The sequence below is a fragment of the Anolis carolinensis genome, chromosome 1, assembly GCF_035594765.1.
Source record: "Anolis carolinensis isolate JA03-04 chromosome 1, rAnoCar3.1.pri, whole genome shotgun sequence".
In the NCBI taxonomy this organism is placed as follows: Eukaryota; Metazoa; Chordata; class Lepidosauria; order Squamata; family Dactyloidae; genus Anolis; species Anolis carolinensis.
The window spans coordinates 326,129,149-326,147,406 of NC_085841.1; the positions used below are offsets into that span (position 1 = coordinate 326,129,149).

Genomic DNA, 18,258 nt, shown 5'->3' on the forward strand with positions numbered 1-18,258 from the left:
CAATGACTAAGGAGCAAAATGAACCGGAGGGGAACGTGGGCCCTGCCGCTTCTTAGGACAACGCAGGGCGTACTGCGCCTGCGCGGGGCCATGTGGCCCGGAAGTTATCCTCCGTGGCTCGCTCTTCGGCTGCTGAAAGTGGTCCGTTCGTGGTACTGTTCGGCCCCCGCGCTGGTCTTTTCCATAGAAACATGTCCCGAGGCTCCAGTGCCGGCTTCGACCGGCATATTACCATTTTCTCCCCCGAGGGACGCCTCTACCAAGTGGGTGAGTGAGTCCGGCGAGAAGCGCTCCGTCATGGCCTAGGCCCTCCAGGTGTTTTGGACTTCAACTCCCACCATTCCTCACAGCCTCAGGCCCTTTCCTTTTCCCCCTCAGCCGCTTAAGGAATGGTGGGAGTTGAAGTCCAAAACACCTGGAGAGAAGGCCCAAATTTGCTCCTGCCTGGTGTAAACGCACTCCTCAACGTCACATATAGAGAGCCCATGAGAAAGCACACCGTTCCTGTCATTGTATGGGTGGAGTACATTAAATGTAAAAGGTGGGGAAACATTTCTGGGCGAAAACAACGGTTTTCAAAAGCGAAACTGAAAGAAACCTTCACAGTCCCATTGTGCGTTTTAGCCTCCCCTTGAATACTTCCCTAAATGAACTTCTTTCAGTTTCACTTACTGAATTTTCCCCTCTGGTATCCAAAGCAACAAGACCTCTCTTTTAGAAATCAAAGATGTAGTTGTGTTAATCTGAAAGATAGAATCTGTTCGCATCGGAAGAAATGTAGAGTGGCGTAATGGGTTAAACCAGTGGTTCTCAACCTACGAGTCCCCAGGTGTTTTGGCCTTCAGCTCCCAGAAATCCTAACAGCTGGTAAACTGTCTGGGATTTCTGGGAGTTGTAGGCCAAAACACCTGGGGACCCACAGGTTGAGAACCACTGGGTTAAACCCTTGTGCTGCTGAACTGCCGACCTGAAGGTTGGAAGTTTGAATCTGGGGTGAGCTCTTATCTGTCAGCCCTAGTTCCTGCCAAACTAGCAGTTTGAAAGCATGCAAATGTGAGTAGATAAATAGGTACCAAATGTGAGTAGATAAATAGGCGGAAAAAGGCAAAGAGACACTCCAAGCAGTCTTGCTGGCCACATGACCAGGAAGTGACAACACAGGCTCCTCAGCTTGATAATGTAGAAAAGTATATCCCAGATCAAGAGATGAGCACCGCCTCCAGATGTCAGAAATGAAAGGAGAAGCATTTGCCTTTGTTTGTGTTTGTGTGTCTCATGTGATTGAATGTTTGCCTATATATGTAAATGCTGTAATCCGCTCTGAGTCCCCTAGGGGAGAAGGGCGGAATATAAACAAAGTGTATTATTATTAGTCCCATGAAATTGTACACTGAAATAAATTGATTAATATTAAAGGTGCCAACAGACTCCTTTCCCCGTCTTTTAAAAGATAACATCTTTGCATTATCCTGTACTCATACCTCCACTGTGATAAGAAGCATACATTCTTAGCAGCATAGTTTCTCAAATGCCACTTAGATTTTTTTCACATTTCAAATTGTGTAATTCTTTGGGTGAAATAATAATAATAAACTTTATTTCTTTGAATGAGTGCTTTGAATGAGATTTTCCTGCTTCTTGCAGGGGGTTGGACTTGATGGCCCTCTTCCAACTCTACGATTCTATGACCACCCTCTCTCCCCAGAGGGACTCAGGGTGGTTTACATACATATAAAAAGGCAAGCATTCAATGCCATAATTACAGCACACAATATCAAAGAATGAAAAATAATAATTAACATACTTATTACAATAAAAATTTCAGATTTAAATAATAAAAATCTAGGCAGAAACATCTAATACAGCCCAACTTTTTGTGTTTTGGTTTTTAGACCTGTTCCTGGGGTTATTTGGGGTAATGAATCAGAACATTGCATTGGATAGGCCGTATCAGGTCTAGTTTTTTAGATATGGTTAGCATGGTTTTATATGGGCTAGCACATGACAACTGGTAGATGCTATATCTACTGTGTCTTAAAAACTACAGCCGATAGAGGAAAACTGGTGCTGTTTTTAGGATTGACAGGTCAAATATACCCAGAGACAGCCCTAACATTTGAGGCACTGAAATGTGTCGGCCCGTGTAATTGCCTTTTAATTAAGAGTTTTGTTCTGAAAGTTATTGCCATAAAAGTATTTCTAAATCTTGATATTTTCTTTATCATTTAAGAGTATGCGTTTAAGGCCATAAACCAGGGTGGTCTTACATCAGTAGCCGTCCGTGGAAAAGACTGTGCAGTTGTTGTCACACAGAAGAAAGTACCTGTAAGTAACACAACTATCCTACTGTCTCCTTGAAAATGTTTGAAAGCTTAGCTAATTAGTGGTCTTCTTTTATTTTTATCGTGTTGGTTACATATGCAAGCATAACCCCAGTTACACTTGCTTATTACCTTTTTAAGATTTTGTGGAAAGAAATATTATTGTGCAACAACGCTCACATTAGATGCATAGTAGTAGACGAGGCATTAAAGACCATAGCTCCTCCTTGTTAGCTACAGACCGACTGCAAAGATGTATCTAGTTTCCTTTCCTCTGAAGAAGCCTTACACTGGGAGCAGAGGCCTTTCCTCTTCGTTGGGTTCACAAAAGGTGCCAGAATATCTGTAGAAAGATCTTCACAGCCAGATAATAATTATGAAAATGTAAGTGTGCAATAACAGCCAGAGGATAGAAAGTGAGAAAGAAAAAATAATCCATGCTTCTAAAAAAATTAGGTACCGTTAGGTGTGGTGCACATTCTTATTAGGTCGTGACTGTAATTCTTAACTCCATAGCAGTTGTTCTCATTATTGAAGACTACTAGGGTTCTTTGAAGAATGCAGATGAATTCATAAACAATCAGACTTGGAAGTTAGTAGAATTAGTCCTCTTGTGCAGTTCTCTTGCTCTCTCGGGATGTACAGCTCCAAGGAGGAAACACAATTGTTTTGATAAAACTGAGTAGTGGCCGTCTGGGTCTGTCATGATCTCATGAGAAAATTTCCCTGATTTAAGGACTTCAGCTCTTCATTTGTTTCCGTCCATTTAATGTGTAGTTTACAAGTTACTGATAATTAAAAGATTTTCTAAAGCAGTGCTCCAAAAGTGGGGAAGTACCTGTGAGAGTCAAATTAATGTAACCAGGAAATACTTCCCCATCAGAGAAAGCATGCTGCTGTGAAAAGGAGTCAAGAAGTCTTAAGTATTGAACAAACCATCGAACTATAGCTATCAACTGTGTTTGAAATAAGATGACATGATCCTGAAACTATTAAAAAATACTGTTTTTGAAAGCTGTTTTTGTGCAGATAAGACATTCTAAATTGGACCTTGTTTTGTAATATGCTATTTACATTTTTTTTCTCTTTTATCAATTAGGATAAACTACTGGATTCTAGCACAGTGACACACTTATTCAGAATAACTGAAAATATTGGATGTGTAATGACAGGAATGACAGGTATGAAAAATACAACATATTGATTTCAGCTGAAGTTTAGGTTGTGTTGCTAAATAAACAATTAAACTTTTAATTTTTCATGGTAAAGAACTTGCATTGGAGATTTCAGGGGAAGAACTAAGTTCATGGATGGGACACCAATAGCTAATTCTAAGCTATTGTGCTATGGTCCCTGAAAAGGAGAGTGGATTTAATTGCCATGTGTCCCTATATTGGGAGTTAGGCAGGATCAAAATAAAGTAAATAAAGACGGACATAAATAAATCCAGATCTTGCAGAGTTGGAATGTTGGAATATAGATCCTTTTACAGAAGATCAGTCAGATTGTGTTTGAATATAAGTTACATTTTCAGGTCGCCGATTACATAGAGTATAAAGACTGATTTCTCTTTTTCCTTTAATATTAGCTGACAGTCGGTCTCAGGTGCAGAGAGCCCGTTATGAAGCTGCAAATTGGAAATACAAATATGGTTATGACATTCCAGTAGATATGCTGTGCAAAAGGATTGCAGACATTTCTCAGGTCTATACACAAAATGCTGAAATGAGGCCTCTTGGTTGCTGTAAGTATAATGACATATACAGGCAGTCCCCAAGCTATGAACAAGATAGGTTTTGTAGGTTTGTTCTTAAGTTGAATTTGTTTGTACATCAGAACAGGTACTTTTAAAAGTGTAGCCAGCAAAATATACAGTAGAGTCTCACTTATCCAAGCTTCACTTATCCAAGGTTCTGTATTATCCAAGGCAATCTGCCTTTTAGTAGTCATTGTTTTTGTAGTAAATGTTGCAATGTTTTGGTGCTAAATTCGTATACAGAGTAATTACTACATAACATTACTGTGTATTGAACTGCTTTTTTCTGTCAATTTCTTGTAAAACATGTTTTGGTGCTTAATTTGTAAAATCATGATGTAATTTTATGTTTAATAGGCTTTTTTCTTAATCCCTCCTTATTATCCAAGATTTTTGTTTATCCAATGTTCTGCCGGCCTGTTTATCTTGGATAAGTGAGACTCTACTGTATATCTTTTTAAGCTTTGGATAGCAAAGGGAAGCATTAACACCTCTGTGGTGTTTGTTTTGCTGTCTGTGCCCCTGTTCAGATCTCGCTTCACTTTCTTTCCCTGTGATAATTGGATTTTAAAAAACATGGCTTGTTGTGAAAGCAAGGATTGGTGATAAAGTTTAAGTGGAGACACCTTTCCCCCATGATCACTCTTCCAGGAGTGAATTTTCCTTCAGAGTGGCAAAGTTCATTTCCTGTTGTCTCACTCCCGTTCTTAACTGAATAATTTGCAAGTTGGATGTTTGTAACTTAGGGGCTATCTGTAAACTGAAGATAACACTTAAGAATGTTAGGAAATTAAGTCTGCAGTACAATTTAGTATTGACCACCTATGTGTGTGATAAGACTGTAAAAGAGCTTTTTTCAAACTCCAGATTCAGAGCAATGGTTTGGTTAACATAGGATTAATTTTTAACACCATTAAAATGCTTAGCTGCAAAAGCTCATTTGTCCAGCTCATGGAACTAGCCAATGTAATGGTTTTTGTTGGTAGCATAAGTACAAAGCTACGGGCTGAATGTGGAAATTAAGAGGGGGAAACTCATTCCTCTATTAAGTGGGATCTTGACTAGATTGGAGCCCTTGGACAACAAACGAGAATCACAGTCATTTGTATTTAGTAGCTTTGTAGGAAATAATGTTTTTGAAATTATTCTTTCTCTCAAAGGTGTGATTATGATTGGCATTGATGAAGAAAACAATCCTCAGGTATACAAGTGTGACCCTGCAGGATACTACTGTGGATTTAAGGCAACAGCTGCAGGAGTCAAACAAACTGAATCAACTAGCTTTCTTGAAAAGAAAGTAAAGAAAAAATTGGACTGGACATTTGAGCAAACAGTGGAGGTAAATCTGAAGGACTATTTCTAACTTGGGTTGTAATCCCTGATGGTGATGGGTATTTGCAGTTTGGGGTTCATGTGAGGGAGACCCTTTAAATATTTTCCTTTCCTGTTATTCAGTGTTGTGGTTGTCAAAAGTTTGTGTTTTCTTTATTGTAGTTCATGCGAAGCAGGTTTGGCTTATTGTAATTACTCAGTACTTGAGATAGCTAAAGGCCTTTTTCTGTGTTTTATATAGATTTTCCTGAGTCTTTGTTTTTCAAAGCCAGAAAGTTCTCTCCCACATTGACACATTACTGCCAATGGTGGCAGTAATTTCCCCTTAAGACACAAGAAAGCTGAACATAGGCAGATTACAAATACTTGCTACAATAATCTGTAGTCTGATGTTCTTCTTGCAAGTGAATGTATTCAGGAATAAAATTGTAACAGCATCACATATTCCTAAAGTAGAATCCTAGAATCATAAGAGTTGGAAGGGACCACAAAGACCATCCAGCCCAACCCCCTGCCATGCAGGAATAAACAATCAACACGGTAATTATTAACAGAGAGTTATATAGTTACTGTTCCAATTTCTGGGCAGTTGGTTCATTAGATAGACAATAAAATGTGATTGTGGTGTTGGGATTTCTGCATATTTATACATGTTTTTTAACCAAAAAGATTTCACGCTTATAACCTAAGCATAAGGCCACCTTGTTTTGCATACATCCTCTGTCAGCAGCTCCCTATGATAGTATGCTTTCCCAGTCACATCCAGAAATGCCTGGTACTGAAAGTGGAACGTTATCTACATAAACCCCTCCTTTGAGCTATAACAGTGAGGATTTCCCTGCCTTGATACTCTTCAAAATATTTGTTCTGGGTCTTTGAGTTTATATACTAGCATCAAAAGGAGAAGAGGGTAGTAAAATGACCATCATCATCATTGAAGAGATTAGTGTGTGTGGCCCATCCTCTGAGATATTATAAGTTAAAATACTTCACTGTGTTCTTAGGACTTCACAGACTCATTTCTTTACTTGAGGGAGTTTGTTTTCAACATACAGAATCTATTTGCACATTAGATAAAGGACAGGACAGCTATAAATATTTAAAGAAAGAAAGCATGCCAAGCCAAGGTCTATGTTCACAATTGATAGTTACTTAAATCACAGATTGGCAGATAAGCAAACAGGTCTGTCCCACTTCATTTATCAACTACCACTCAATTTTCCAAATGCCTTTGTGTCATTGGAGTATTAACATTCCTCAGTTTTCCGTTGGGTCCTTTAATTACCACTTGACATTCCCTTCTCCTTTCCAAGACATAGTGCTGATATCCTTGCTTTCTTAATCTCATTTATATGCACCCTAGCTGTGCAGAGGGGAAATTGTATTTTTCTGATTTTTCATATGATAATAGTGGGCTTTTGGCTTTACTGTAGGGTGGGCAACAGTGGTCTTCCAGATGTTCATGGCTTATAGTTGATATCTGCTCCAATGGCTGATAATGGTGAAGAATCGTCAACTGAATTATATATATAAAAACATTTGAAGGTTTATTGTCAACTCCTACTCTACTCAGATATCACCCAAGACCTCTGTTGTCCACCTGCCTCCCTGTTCTCCCTCTTTGGTTTTTGCCCCTTATAGTATTTCCTTTTCCTGTGAGGGAAGCCATTACTGTCCCTGTTAAACAAAAGTAGCCCAAACAAACACTAGCCACACATTAAGGCAATGCTTTCCAAACTCTGGTCTACTAGATGTTTCAGACTTGAGCTTCCAGAATCCCTGATCATTGACCAAGGCAGCTGAGGCTTCTGGGAGTGACATTCTAAACAACAGAGGACTAGCATTTAGGGATCACTGTCCTTAGGAGAGCTTCGGTCTCAAATCAGCTCTTCCTACTTCGTTTCATCTTGTACCTGGAAAATTTATCTTCTTTCATGATAGAAATACCATCCTGCTTTTGTTGCAGCACTTCTTTTCAAGGTACCTTGAAGTTCATGCCACTTCAGTATTCACTTTTTCCCAGTTTAGTCCTCAAAGCTTGTAGTGTTCCCTAAGTCCAGCTGAAACACTGCTCATCAAATAGCACAACACATACTTATTAAATAAGTTATTTTAGAGCAGCAGATGAAAGAAGTTTGACAAAAGTATAAAGGAAAAAATGGGAATGTACTCCAAGAGAGCAAAGAAAGTGATGGTAGCCATAGGCACAGTGAGTCAGGTGTATTTGCTGGGATGTGGAGTCAGTAACTGGTCAAGAGGACAGTAATTACAGTGTTGATGCTAATTCCCAGGAGTGTTAGGGAAGATCTGCATTTACAACAAACACATAACTATTGCTTTCTGTTCTCAAGGAAGGACTAGCATAATTATATTCCCATAGTGGATTGCAGAACCATTCTTCAGAGGCTTATGCATGTTATTGTTTTGATATGTGAGTGCTGGTTGTTGCTGTTTTATATGAATGCTGGCTTTTCAGGGATGTCCCTTCAAAATTCCCACGGTGCAAATGATTGCAGATCTCTGATGAAAAGCAGTTGCCTGGCAAATTTCAGCAGAGGAGCCACTTTGGGCAAAACACACACACTAGTGAGACATTCTTCTGAACTGTTTAATGTTGAGGTCATTCTTGTTGGCCACAACTATTTAAGTGCAGTCCATTGGAGAAATAGGTTGAGGCAAGCCATGATTCATGTATCTTTAAAAATATAGGAACATGTCAACTTTAGTCTTAGTTCATCTGGATCCCATTTCTTTCCAGAATGATCTGTAATGTGTCTGGTGAGACTTGGCAACAGAAGCTGCAAGAAATTAATTAGCAGTTGACACCTATATTCCTGGGGCTGTTCTTCAAATTTTGGCCAAAATAGTTAAGCTATAAATATTCACCTCCTTTGTGCATGTCTTGTGCTTCCTTGGTGACAGAATAGTTTATTCTGTGCTTGTTCGTGCATGTTAGGATGCCTGAAGACTGTTTTATGCTAAAGTGGAACTGACATCTATGACCCTATTAATGTTGGGTTGAAATGTCCTTTGGCACTTTAAAAAAGAGAAACATTTTTGTTAGATTTGTTCATCTTTGCATTTGACATATTAATGTCGATATGGGGCCTTTCTTTGAATCCTATATTTTACAATGATATAAAGCAAATGCAAGACTTCTAACAACAGCTTGCTGCTTCAGCAGAACTACTGCCAGCTCTTGATAGACTCTGTCAGAGCTTGCATATGTTTGAGTAACTTCTTTCCCATTGTCATATGGATGTGTTCTCACTGTATAATTGCAAATGAGCAGGATATTAATCTCACCTCCTCAAAACCATTTTATAATTAGCTGAAATAGTGAGCCTCCCAGGATCGAGCTATTAAAATATAAGACAACACTTTGATACGCCTGTGCTCTTATTGCCATGAGCTTTTTCCCATGTTATTGTCATAAGCCTTTTCCCATGTGATGCCCGTTTAAAGCTTTGGCATATCTCCTGTCATCCTTCCCCATTGGTCATAGAGGTTGGGACTAGTGGGGTTGTAAGAACCTTTATAGGTATCTGTGTCAGGACAATTACAGGAGACCACCCGTATGTGGGGTGCAATGCTTTCTGAGGATCCCTTTGTAGTCCTCAAAAGGAGTATTGAACATGATTCTTGGATACATTCCCCATTTCTGTAAAAGGTAGAAAATCTGTATATAGAGGTAGATGTAAGAATATTAAAAAGGCAGAAATGTTCTTGCCTTCACTGAACTTTTGTCTGAGTTTATCTATGGATCTAAATTCATGGGCTGAACAAGTAATTGTACTTCCAAAAGCATAACCCCTTTAATAAATGGAGCTTCTGAACACTTCACAATGGTAAATAAAGCTACAATACAGAAAATATGCATTTTCTTTGAATTTATATAGGGTCCTTCAAAAAATGGAAAGCTGTTTGTTTTATAGTGCTGCTTGCTGCTCCAAATGTTGCTATAATTGTATTTGTAAATCTCAGGTGTAAATATGGTGTATGCGGGCTGGGCTGGCTGCCTTGCTTCTCAACAGGAAAGGTTGAATTGTATTAGATCTAAATACAATTAATTGTAACTGCTTGAAAATATTTGTAATACAGTTCATTTGGCTTACAATTAAGGGGGTGAATGTGAACAGTACACTTACAATGTCTAAAACTTATTTTTCTCATAACTGCATTGTTTGATTTCATTGGACTTCAATGTTACTTCAATTTCAGACAGCAATAACCTGCCTATCTACTGTTTTGTCCATTGACTTCAAACCTTCTGAAATAGAAATAGGAGTTGTTACAGTTGATAATCCCAAATTCAGGTAAAGTAAAGAGTTTAGACCTCTCCTTTTATTTAAACACAACTCATTAATTTTATTCTTTGACAGAAGTACTTTGGAAATATTTTAATTTCTGCTTCCTGGCAGTACAATTTGGAGTATTTTGATTTATTTATACAAGATGAAGTATATAGTAGTATATGCCTTATGGCATGTGCATTTTGTGTATAGGGCTGACAGAGTGCATAAGACTATAAATATGTGAAATAATATTGAACAGATGGTAAAAAGTAAGAATTTGGTTTTAGTAGGAATGGCAGGAATTATATAAGTAATCAGTTCCTAACTTTTTATGGATTTTCCACCCCGAAAAACCCAGACCCCTGTATCCACATGAGATACATTCTCAGCTGGACCATAATTATGTGAAACCATGGACATGACTGAACACCAGGAATAACCTTTCTAGGAATTGGTTATGTCCTCCAATGCAACTTTATGGTATACCATAGAATTGCCTAGATGACCTAGCAAATTCTTAGAGAGACCATTATTCCCCTAGATAGGTAAATGAAAACATGTTATGTGCTGCACAGTTACAGGAGTCTTACTGCGTATTCATTGCTTAACTGCAGACTTGTATAGTTTTGGGTAACCAGATTTGTAGTGAGAATTGGGCTTTCCACCTCTGTATAATGTGAATCATCTAATGGTGCAAATGCTTTGAGACACAGAATAACTTGTTTCCATCCCTCCTCTAGGATCCTCACAGAAGCAGAGGTTGATACTCACCTGGTTGCTTTAGCGGAGAGAGATTAGCTCTGTTTACAGTCTGGAATTCTGTGACTTCACGCAAGAATACCTGGTTGAAACCAAACTTATTAATGGCTCTGGATTATCGGTTGAAAATGGAATGCTCCTTATCTCATGTATTTCACTCTGTACAAATAAAACTGAGGTTTTGGAAAGTTTTGTCCTTTTATTTCCTAACATCAAATTATTTGACACATCGGTGATGCTCTGCCTGAATTGTATTGTGTGTTATATGTAGCTGTAGACATTCCTGAAAATAACCATAGAAAGCAGCTTTGGAAAAGGACTTTCAGAGGAAACAGGGTGAAGTTTCTGTAAACTTGCAAAACTTGTTAGTTGGTTTACGATTCTCACAAACAGTTACTGCTGATCACAGGAATTTTGCAATCGTGTTTAAACATGCTTATAAAACCCTAAACATCTTTATGCTAAAAGAGAATCTATAGGGTACTCAGGGATGGAAGTGCTTCCTCACAGATTAAGTAGAAGGCCCTCTCTTTGGGTCATCTGATGCTATTGGTGTATGTTTGGATGGCGGAGCTGTGAATCTCAAGAAAAAAGTAGGTAGCATAGGTTTTCCAGCAGTTGTTGGGACTATAACTCCCAGCAGCTCTAGCCAGAATAGACTGATGGATGCTGGGAGTTGTAGCTCAATACATAGAAGACCACATAGGTCCCTCCCTGCTTCTTAACTGGGGGTCCTTAGCTCAATGTTGGGGTCATAAAAATTGGCAACAGTTAAATGTTTCTGAATGCCACTCATTTACAAAAATCTGTTAGCAACAATCTGCAATATTTACTGCAAAAAAATGCTTCAGCTGGACTCCACAAAAAGGAAAATCAACCTATTTAGCAAGCCTTGCAACTGCTGATTTGTTATCAGTAAATGTTTGATTTTTATACCTATTTTATTATATACCTGGGGTCACATAAACGTTTCTCGGGCAAAAAGGGGTCGCAAGTAGAAAAAGTTTTAAGAAGCCCTGTTTTACAAAGTGGTACAATAATCAAACTTTAGCCTAAAATAGCTTTAATGCATTAATCTATCATATAGGATGTCTCATGTATTATTAAAGAATATAATACCTTGATTAAAGGTTGAACTTAAGAGTGTGTGGCTTGAACAGCTTGGGAACAGTGTTACCTATTTTAACAATGTCACTACCTGTTTTGATCATTGCAATCATTAGGGAAGTATACATTACATAACATACAAAAGTAGATAAATTTAGGTCAGGTTAGTTGGCCTTTGGACACCCTGTTTTACAACAGTAGTTCCAGAGTCCAGCAGCTACTCCTACCCTAAAGGATATGGCTTGAGTATATCTCATTGGGAGTGAATTGCTCCTTTATCATTCCTTAGGATTAGAGGTTGATGTTTACTATTGAATTACCATTTTAGGAAGGTGAAGGAGAAATCTACCAGTGGCTCTATATAAAATAAAGCCTGACTTTAAAATCTGAGCGGTTTTAACTCATGTACCTTGCAAGACTAACAAAACTAAAGGAGGAAGCAACAGATGAAACAGTTTAGAACTTAGGTCTCCTTCCTTGATCAGATTGCAAGAGGGATCAACCTCCCATTTCAGACAAATTTCCTGCTTGTGAACCTCTCTTAATAATAAGTGGTGTTTCACCTGTTTGTGAAACAGCACTATTAAAACAATTCTTCCTCAGATTAATGCTAAATGTTATCCCATTTGGAAGTTTGTTTGTTTTTTTCGGGTTCAATGAGACTTTTCAAGGTATGTGTGGATAAAACTGCAGATGTCACGGTCTGCATGAAAACAACGACCATCTGAATGGAGTATGTTGACAGACCAGCTTCCCCCTAAAGTCCCCCTATAGCCCCAACATCTGGAAGGAATAGAGAAGAGGAAATTCTGCTTCATAAACTGATAATGCGTGTATTTGCTTAGAATCTCACCTTTTCCCAACATGGGATAAAAGGTGGTTTACAGCAACATTCAAACAAAACTGATGATCAAAAACTTAAAACACAAAATTAGAAAATATTTTGGGAGCAATATTGTGCACTGTCCCACAAATTCAACTGGCACAAATGATACTGTTTAAACTTAAAATAGTAATTAATTATGCCAAAGTGTTTCAGTCCTTTTTATGTTTTTTAATTGCTGTATTAGAATAATATTGTTCTTAATTTATCACTATGTTAGATGGTAAGCCCAATTTTCTATGTTTAAGAACTGGTTCTCCCAAAGGATTCATCTTCTTAAAGTTCTAGCATCTAGAATCCCCAAAACTGTATAGAAATAACATTTAATACCTTTGAAAGTGCAATCTTACACATCACTGCTCAGACGTAAGTCCTGCCAAAATATGTAACCTTATTTCCAGAAACTCCTGCATAAAAATGCAATCTTAAAAGTACTCCGGTTGGATCTTCCATTATTTCAATTCCGAAGTTGCCAAACTATATTGTGAAAAGGGTGTTCCAGATGTACCGTCTGCCCCTTCTTGCTGTTAATCCATTTTGTTTTTGTGAGAGTTCATGGTAATTGTGTTTTTACTCTTTCTGTATATCAAGAAATCTTGAAACAGGAAGGAAGTATCTAGGTGATGAAGCCAGACGTATGCAACGGTCTTGGGTGTCTACTAAAAAACAACACATATATGTGTATTACTCAGAGTTCTCTATCCTGATTTAGTTGGTGCACAAGCTTCATAAACAACAATTAAATACTGTTGCTGCTGAACTGGTTTATCTAGTGTGTAACCTAATGTGCATGCTGTTTACTCTGTACAGCTTGCCAGTTTAGTCTCTTAACTTAGCTCAGAGCAGTTCTGGAGTTTTAGATAATTGGGGCAAGAAGGAGTTTTGGAGAGAAAGATAAATGGAAACGTTCTGAAGCTAAATTAAGCTAAAATAGGTGTCTAACCGATTTAGTAGCAAATGTCATTAAAGTTTTTTAAGTAGCAAAGTTGGGCAACAGGAGAAAAGAGCAACCTTCTGAACAATATTATCTATATATGGGTTTTATATACAATAGAGTCTCACTTATCCAACGTAAACGGGCCAGCAGAATGTTGGATAAGTGAATATGTTGGATAATAAGGAGAGATTAAGGAAAGGCCTATTAAACATCAAATTAGGTTGTGATTTTACAAATGAAGCACTAAAACATCATGTTATACAACAAATTTTACAGGAAAAGTAGTTCAATACACAGTAATGCTACGTAGTAATTACTGTATTTACGAATTTAGCACCAAAATATCATGATATATTGAAAACACTGACTACAAAAATGCATTGGATAATCTAGAACGTTGGATAAGCGAGTGTTGGATAAGTGAGACTCTACTGTAATAGTTTCTCTCTGGCCCCATAAATAGAGGTTAGTCAAATATGAAACTATCATTGTGGGTTCTGTACTCAACTGAACTAATGAATATTACCTCTGCTTGGGATTTGAGGTACCCAGCATGAGCAGAAAAGGGATCTCTGCTTTGCATCTGACCTTACATTTGGCTAAGTTTAGCCCATCCTATAGTCCAGTGGCACAGCGGGTTAAATCGCTAAGCTGCTGAACTAGCTGACCGAAAGGACAATGGTTCAAATCTGGAGAGCGGGGGGTGAGCTCTTGTTGTTAGCTCCAGCTTCTGCCAACCTAGCAGTTTGAAAACATACAAGTGTGAGTAGATCAATAGGTACTGCTCCGGTGGGAAGGTAACGGCACTCCATACAGTCATGCTCATCACATGACCTTGGAGGTGTCTATGGACAACGCCGGCTCTTTGGCTTAGAAATGGAGATCAGCACCAACCCCGAGAGTCGGACACGACAAGACTTAGTGTCAGGGGAAAACCTTTACCTTTACTCTAGTCAAAATAGGTAGATTTCATTTTTGACACTGCAACCTAGAATTGTAATCAAGTCAGTTAGGCCTAAGGACAATATGCAAAGTGGTTGTCAAAATACCATTTCATCTTTCATTTTGGAGTCTTGAGAAAACATGACACGGTTGTGATACCATCTTTTACTTGGTGATAGTAAAGTTAATAATTGTAGAAAATTTCCCTTCTCACACTCTTCTCAGGAGTTCCTTTCTCACACTCTGGTTTGAGAATAGCATTGTATTCATTGTGTCGTGATAAGTAAATTGAAGGAAAGTCCACACAGGCTGCAAGCAGCTGCCTCTAGCAATTCAGAAAGTGCATTTGCACTGATACCAGACAAGTACAGCCTTGAATCTGTGTTTATCTCTTGAATTATATCCAATGTTTGTAGTGCAACTCTATTAGATGGGACCATAGCCAGCAGCTATGTGCATACCTCATGTGTGTGCATGTATGTGACATCAAGTCATAAATTTCATGTGATTTTCTTAGGCAAAGAATACGTAAAGGTGGTTCACTATCTTCTTCCTCTGAATATAGCCTATAACATCTAGTTTTCCTGGCTGCTTCCCATTAAAGTACTAACCAGAACTGACCCTGTTCAGCTTCCAAAAGTAGACACAATCTGGTGCCTTCAGGGTAGACAATGCCCAGGTAACACTGAAGTATCCAAGAACTGTTTGTATTACTCTCAATAAGCTATCCTTCAAGCCATTTTCTACTTTTCATTATAAGACACGGGAAGAGCTAACCTTTGTGATCTTAGCGATTGATGGTTTTAGAGACATTCAAAACACTTTGTGCAATATTAAGTGAAGATAGGGTATCTCTAAGTACCCATCTACACTGCCATATAATGCCATTTCAAACTGCATTATATGGTCAGTGTAGACTCACATAATGCAGTTCAATGCAGTTAAACAGCATTATATGAGTCCACGCTGATCATATAATGCAGTTTCAAACTAATTCTGGGGGGTTATCAATAACACACTCCATATAGGAAGGGACTCGTATGAAATGATGCCCTTGTCTCTATGCGGCTGTCTCTCTTTTAGCAAAGTTGTTACTCTCACTGACCTACTGATTTACAGGAGGAATGGACAAAGAGAGGATCTGGATACACTTGGTAGATCTCTAAGGCCCTTTTTACACTGCCCTATATCCCAGAATCTGATCCCAGATTATCTGTTGAGCCCAGATTATCTGGAAATTTAGACTCAGTTCAAAGCAGATAATCTGGGATCACATCCTGGGATCTAGGGCAGTGTAGATCCAACCTATGAAGCAGCTGTTCAGTTATTTGTTCATAAATTTACAAATCTCACCACTGTGGTATTAGACTTCTAGGTGTTACAATTGCCTTGCTGTTAAAAAAGTACCCCGAGTGTGGTGCTCCGATCACTTAATGATTTATTGCGCCATGGTGGCACAATGGGTTAAACCCTTGTGCTGCTGAATTGCTGACCTGAAGGTTGGCAGTTCGAATCTGCGGGACGGGGTAAGCTCCCATTGTTAGCCCTAGCTCCTGCCAACCTAGCAGTTGGAAAACATGCACATGTGAGTAGATAAATAGGTACTGCTTCGGCAGGAAAGGCATAAAGACGTTCCAAGCAGTCAAGCTGTCACAAGACCAGGAGGTGGCAATGCAGGCTCCTCGGCTTGGAAATGGAGAAGAGTACCTCCCCCAGAGCCAGAGATGAGCACCGCCTCCAAAGCCGGAAATGAAAGGAGAAGCCTTTGCCTTTGTCTGTGTATGTATCTCTCATTGTATTGTAACAAGGCATTGAATGTTTACCTGTATCTGTTTACACTGTAATCCGCTTTGAGTCCCCACGGGGAGAAGGGAGGAATATAAATAAAGTGTTGTTGCTTTTATTTGGCAAATAGACATTTTAGTCTTAGCATCTGTAACCAATGTTAAGTTACATTAATCATCAGTGATATCTATTGATATCCAGTACTTTTAAATAGCATGTGGCGTGTATTATTGAGAATCCCCCAGAATTAGTTTGAAAAACAAGCGATACATGCTGCTTGCAGAGTGGGAAGTTATCTCAGAAATGTCTGACTGATGCAATGTTCATCTTCCTTATCTTTTTGTATAGTAACAAAAATGCCTTAATTATCACATTCACTGAAAGAATTTTGTCGCAAACTCCAGCAGCAACAGCTGCAACACCATAAGAGGAAAATACAGCATTTTTGCCTGAAGGGCAACAAAATATTGCACTATAATGTCAAAGTGATTGCCCTTCATCAAAAGCCATCTCTGAAGAGAAGGAAGGAAGTGCAGTTCTGGGATTTCCCAGTTTCCACTAAGACTTCGTTCTCATCAAAAGTGCGGAGGGCGGCAGGATGTCTTTATGTCGCACCCCTTCAGACTGCCAGATGGATCCTTGTATATTGAAATTACTCCTCCATAGAAAAGCAATTCCCTTCCTGTAGAAATCTAGAGGGATGCCATGTGTTCCTCCACCTGGTTCAGCAGAATGTCTTAGCCAAAGCAGCGATAGCTATTGCTCCATTCCACCACCAATGCTTGGCCAAGTGAACGAGCCAGCAAACTATGACCACATGTTTCTCTTAAAGCTGTTTGTCCTTTATACCATCCATGTATACTTAAGCATGCTTTAGAATCTTTTATTCAGAGGCATACCACTTTAAATATATGTTCCTTCTTTTTGCTTGTTTTTTTCTTTCTTTTTTTGAATCTTTCTTTTTACTAATATTTTTCCGAAGGGTATAGTAGGGATGCAGGGAGGGGTAGGAGTGTTAAGCTTAGTGTTAGTAAATTAATAAATTTTAACAAATATGTAATAAATCATCAAGAGAGAGAAGAGTGATATAGAGGGCAAGGGAGAAACTTTATATAACATTTTACTGTATTATATCCAATTTTAATCTCTGTTAACCTAACATACATTGCTTAAACTATTTTTTAAAAAATCCCCCCTGAAAAGCTGATTTACCGTCTATATAAAAGACGGGTCTTACTGTCCATTATTTTAAAACCTGGTGCATGGATTTCCTTCCTGGCGTTGGCAGGAGCTGACTTCAAGGAAGGAACAAGAGGAGGAAAGAAGAGGAAGGAGGGAAGCAGCATGGCGGTGGTGCTGTGCGTCCTTAGAGCAGGAGGAAGAGTAGGAAAGCGGAGGAGGAAGACAGCAACACAGAGCCCTTCAGTATGCCTCACAGAGCCCTAAAGGCTATGCGGAGCACACTTTAAGAACTGCTGGTTTAAACTATGCATCTTTAAATGAATTGGTAAGCGTCCAGAGGAGGGCGACTAAAATGATTCAGGGTCTGGAGAACAAGCCCTATGAGGAGCGGCTTAAAGAGCTGGGCCTGTTTAGCCTGCAGAAGAGAAGGCTGAGAGGAGACATGATAGCCATGTACAAATATGTGAGGGGAAGTCATAGGGAGGAGGGAGCAAGCTTGTTTTCTGCTGCCCTGCAGACTAGGACACGGAACAATGGCTTCAAACTACAGGAAAGGAGATTCCACCTGAACATCAGGAAGAACTTCCTCACTGTGAGGGCTGTTTGGCAGTGGAACTCTCTCCCCCGGGCTGTGGTGGAGGCTCCTTCTTTGGAGGCTTTTAAGCAGAGGCTGGATGGCCATCTGTCGAGGGTGCTTTGAATGCGATTTCCTGATTCTTAGTGGGGGGTTGGACTGGATGGCCCATGAGGTCTCTTCCAACTCTACTATTCTATGATTCTATGATTCTATCGTACCAACTATAGGAGCATTGGTATGGGGGAGGAGATGAGGACATTTTCCCCCATTGGAATTCTGCCCCACACACCATGAAGTTTTCCTCCAGTCACCAAATATTTAGCATTGAAGGAACATAACAGTTCAGTGATTTGGGCACCCAAAGAAATGGGGCAGGCAAAAT

At 39.1% G+C, this 18,258-nt stretch overlaps 1 protein-coding gene and 1 long non-coding RNA gene across 2 annotated transcripts in view; one reads left to right on the top strand and one right to left on the bottom strand.

Moving 5' to 3' along the window:
• Positions 1–60: 60 nt before the first annotated feature.
• psma6 (proteasome 20S subunit alpha 6) lies at positions 61–10,651 on the top strand. Its single transcript, XM_003216570.4, has 7 exons — positions 61–267; positions 2,231–2,325; positions 3,421–3,502; positions 3,910–4,065; positions 5,238–5,416; positions 9,631–9,725; positions 10,445–10,651. The coding sequence occupies exons 1-7, from the start codon at positions 192–194 to the stop codon at positions 10,500–10,502; spliced, it is 741 nt and encodes a 246-aa protein (XP_003216618.2). The 5' UTR covers positions 61–191; the 3' UTR covers positions 10,503–10,651.
• Positions 10,652–12,383: 1,732 nt separating this feature from the next.
• Positions 12,384–18,258, bottom strand: part of LOC134295503 (uncharacterized) — a 31,278-nt gene continuing 25,403 nt past the window's right edge. The window contains exon 3 of the long non-coding RNA XR_010002098.1: positions 12,384–13,112. This is a non-coding gene — a long non-coding RNA (uncharacterized LOC134295503). The remainder of the gene's footprint in view (positions 13,113–18,258) is intronic.

Coding starts and splice junctions, on each gene's coding strand:
- psma6 (XM_003216570.4), top strand. CDS start 192: ATGTCCCGAGGCTCCAGTGCCGGCTTCGACCGGCATATTACCATTTTC. Junction 268..2,230: donor GGGACGCCTCTACCAAGTGG/GTGAGTGAGTCC, acceptor TTATCATTTAAG/AGTATGCGTTTAAGGCCATA. Junction 9,726..10,444: donor GTTGATAATCCCAAATTCAG/GTAAAGTAAAGA, acceptor TCCCTCCTCTAG/GATCCTCACAGAAGCAGAGG.